Below are 1,963 nucleotides of genomic sequence, written 5' to 3'. Positions count from 1 at the left end.
TTTTTGAGGTCCGAAAAGGATCGAAGGACATAGGGCATTTGAACAACAACAGGGTGTGTAAAAGATGCCTTTATTTTAATTTCAGGATGAACTATCCCTTTAAGTCGGAAGCTTAGTTATGGTGACATTGCTGTCATGCGACCGTGGTGTAGTTAATTTTATAGACTACCTACGTTTAGCTTTTGACATTAAGTGATTGTGTTTCCGGTTCAAAATTTCAGATTATCATGATGGGTAAAACATATAAGAATTATAAGATTTTGCTAGTCACAGATCTTATTTTCTGCAATAATCCAAAAGCCAATGGAAAAATCCTATTTGGTTTTTGTCGAGGGAACACTTACAAAAATACGTCATTCCTGCACCACTCTATAACCATTATTTTTGTTTATCATTATCATGTATTTTCCTTTTATTTTACAGAGTTATTTCAGGGTATTCCTTTGGACTGCCTTTATTTCCAGCTGTGCTCATTGACTGATTTGAACCCGTGGTTGGATCTGCGCTAAACCCATGGTAAGAATCACTCCTTGAAGCAATCAAGTCATTTCACATAATCAGAGAAATAATCACGGATAATTAAGCCGTTTTGTTTTTTGTTCACATGCACAATTTGGCCTCAGCTAACGATCCATGTCTAAGCTCAGAGGTGACTGTGGACAGTCTTAATCCCTGCTGATTTGTTTACTTATCCAGGACATCTACATATAAGTCAAGCCTTACAAGTGTTTAGATCCAGCTCACAGCTAGCGCATAATAAATGAACCCCTCTGCCTGCTTGTCTTTGTGCCAAAAGTGTTCCCTTGGATTCAATTCTTGACAGTCTGTTTTGATGCAACGTCCTCGTCTTGCTTCCACAGGCAGAGCTGGACGTGGATTAAAGCGCTGACGGCCTGATCAACACTGAGTGGTCGACGAAGAAGTGCTCTGGCAATACAAATCGGCAAGGATACTGTCATTGAAGCGACCAAGGAGATTTGTTTTATGTGTAACATCCACGCTTTAGGGTCAATGGAGACCTTGTCCCAGAGCTCCAGGCTTGAGTGCCAAATTTGTTTCAACTACTTCAGCCAATGGCGCCGTCCCAAACTCCTGCACTGCCAACATACCTGCTGCTCCATATGCCTGAGCCAGATGAGGCTCAGCCAGAGAGAGATCCGCTGTCCTTGGTGTCGTTGCTTGACACCGATCCCAAACGGCCTTTCGGTCTCGCATCTTCCCGATGACCCGGAAGTACTCTCCATTATCAGTCCTTCTCACTCCTCTGAACACACCCCTATCTTTATACACTTACCCAACAATGGTTGCTACCTACTGCCCGTCCCTATGGACTCAGACGGGGCGCTGCTTCCTGGACAGACGGCCTGCCGGTTTGGCCCTAAAAGCGTTGGGGTGGTAAACGTCTCTGATGGGCAGAGCCTCGTGTTGGGAGATGACATGGGTGAGGAGGGGATGGAGGAGGAGGTGGCGGTAAAGACCACAGCATGGACGGGGGTTTGCACTGTGCTACTTGTGGCGTTCATTTTGATTTTTCTGCTGGGTATCGTGTTGCATAACATGTCCTGCGTGTCCAAACGCTTCACTATTATTTCCTGCGGATGAGACGGATCGAACAGAAGAATTGAAATGGGCCAACCAATGTGACTTGAAATCTCTTAAGCGATTTCAAGTATGATTGTGACTATATACGGTAGATGAGCGAAAAAAGGAAAATGAAAGAAGTCAAGGGCAAAGTCTATGCAATCTATGGTTTTTCAAATGTTTATGAAAGCCCGGGGAATTTGTTCAGTTAATGTGCAGAAATGTTGTTTAAGAATCTAGCGGTGTTGACTCCATGTATTTGCATGTCTTGTATGTACCTGAGGGAAATTAACTTGGTCTCAAATACTAAACTAGAGTTGTGCGTTATTGAGTCTGTAGGGGTTGTGCAATTTGTAGAGGTTGTGCAACGCTAAATTATAAA

The 1,963-nt window shown here is 43.5% G+C and overlaps 1 protein-coding gene across 1 annotated transcript; it reads left to right on the top strand.

Moving 5' to 3' along the window:
- The first annotated feature begins 867 nt into the window (after positions 1-867).
- On the top strand, positions 868-1,749 carry rnf152 (ring finger protein 152). Its single transcript, XM_079819219.1, has one exon. The coding sequence runs from the start codon at positions 985-987 to the stop codon at positions 1,600-1,602; it is 618 nt and encodes a 205-aa protein (XP_079675345.1). The 5' UTR covers positions 868-984; the 3' UTR covers positions 1,603-1,749.
- Positions 1,750-1,963: the final 214 nt, after the last annotated feature.

The sequence above is a fragment of the Gobio gobio genome, assembly GCF_949357685.1.
Source record: "Gobio gobio genome assembly, chromosome: 6".
NCBI classification, from domain to species: domain Eukaryota; kingdom Metazoa; phylum Chordata; class Actinopteri; order Cypriniformes; family Gobionidae; genus Gobio; species Gobio gobio.
This window is presented reverse-complemented; position numbering and strand designations above follow the sequence as displayed.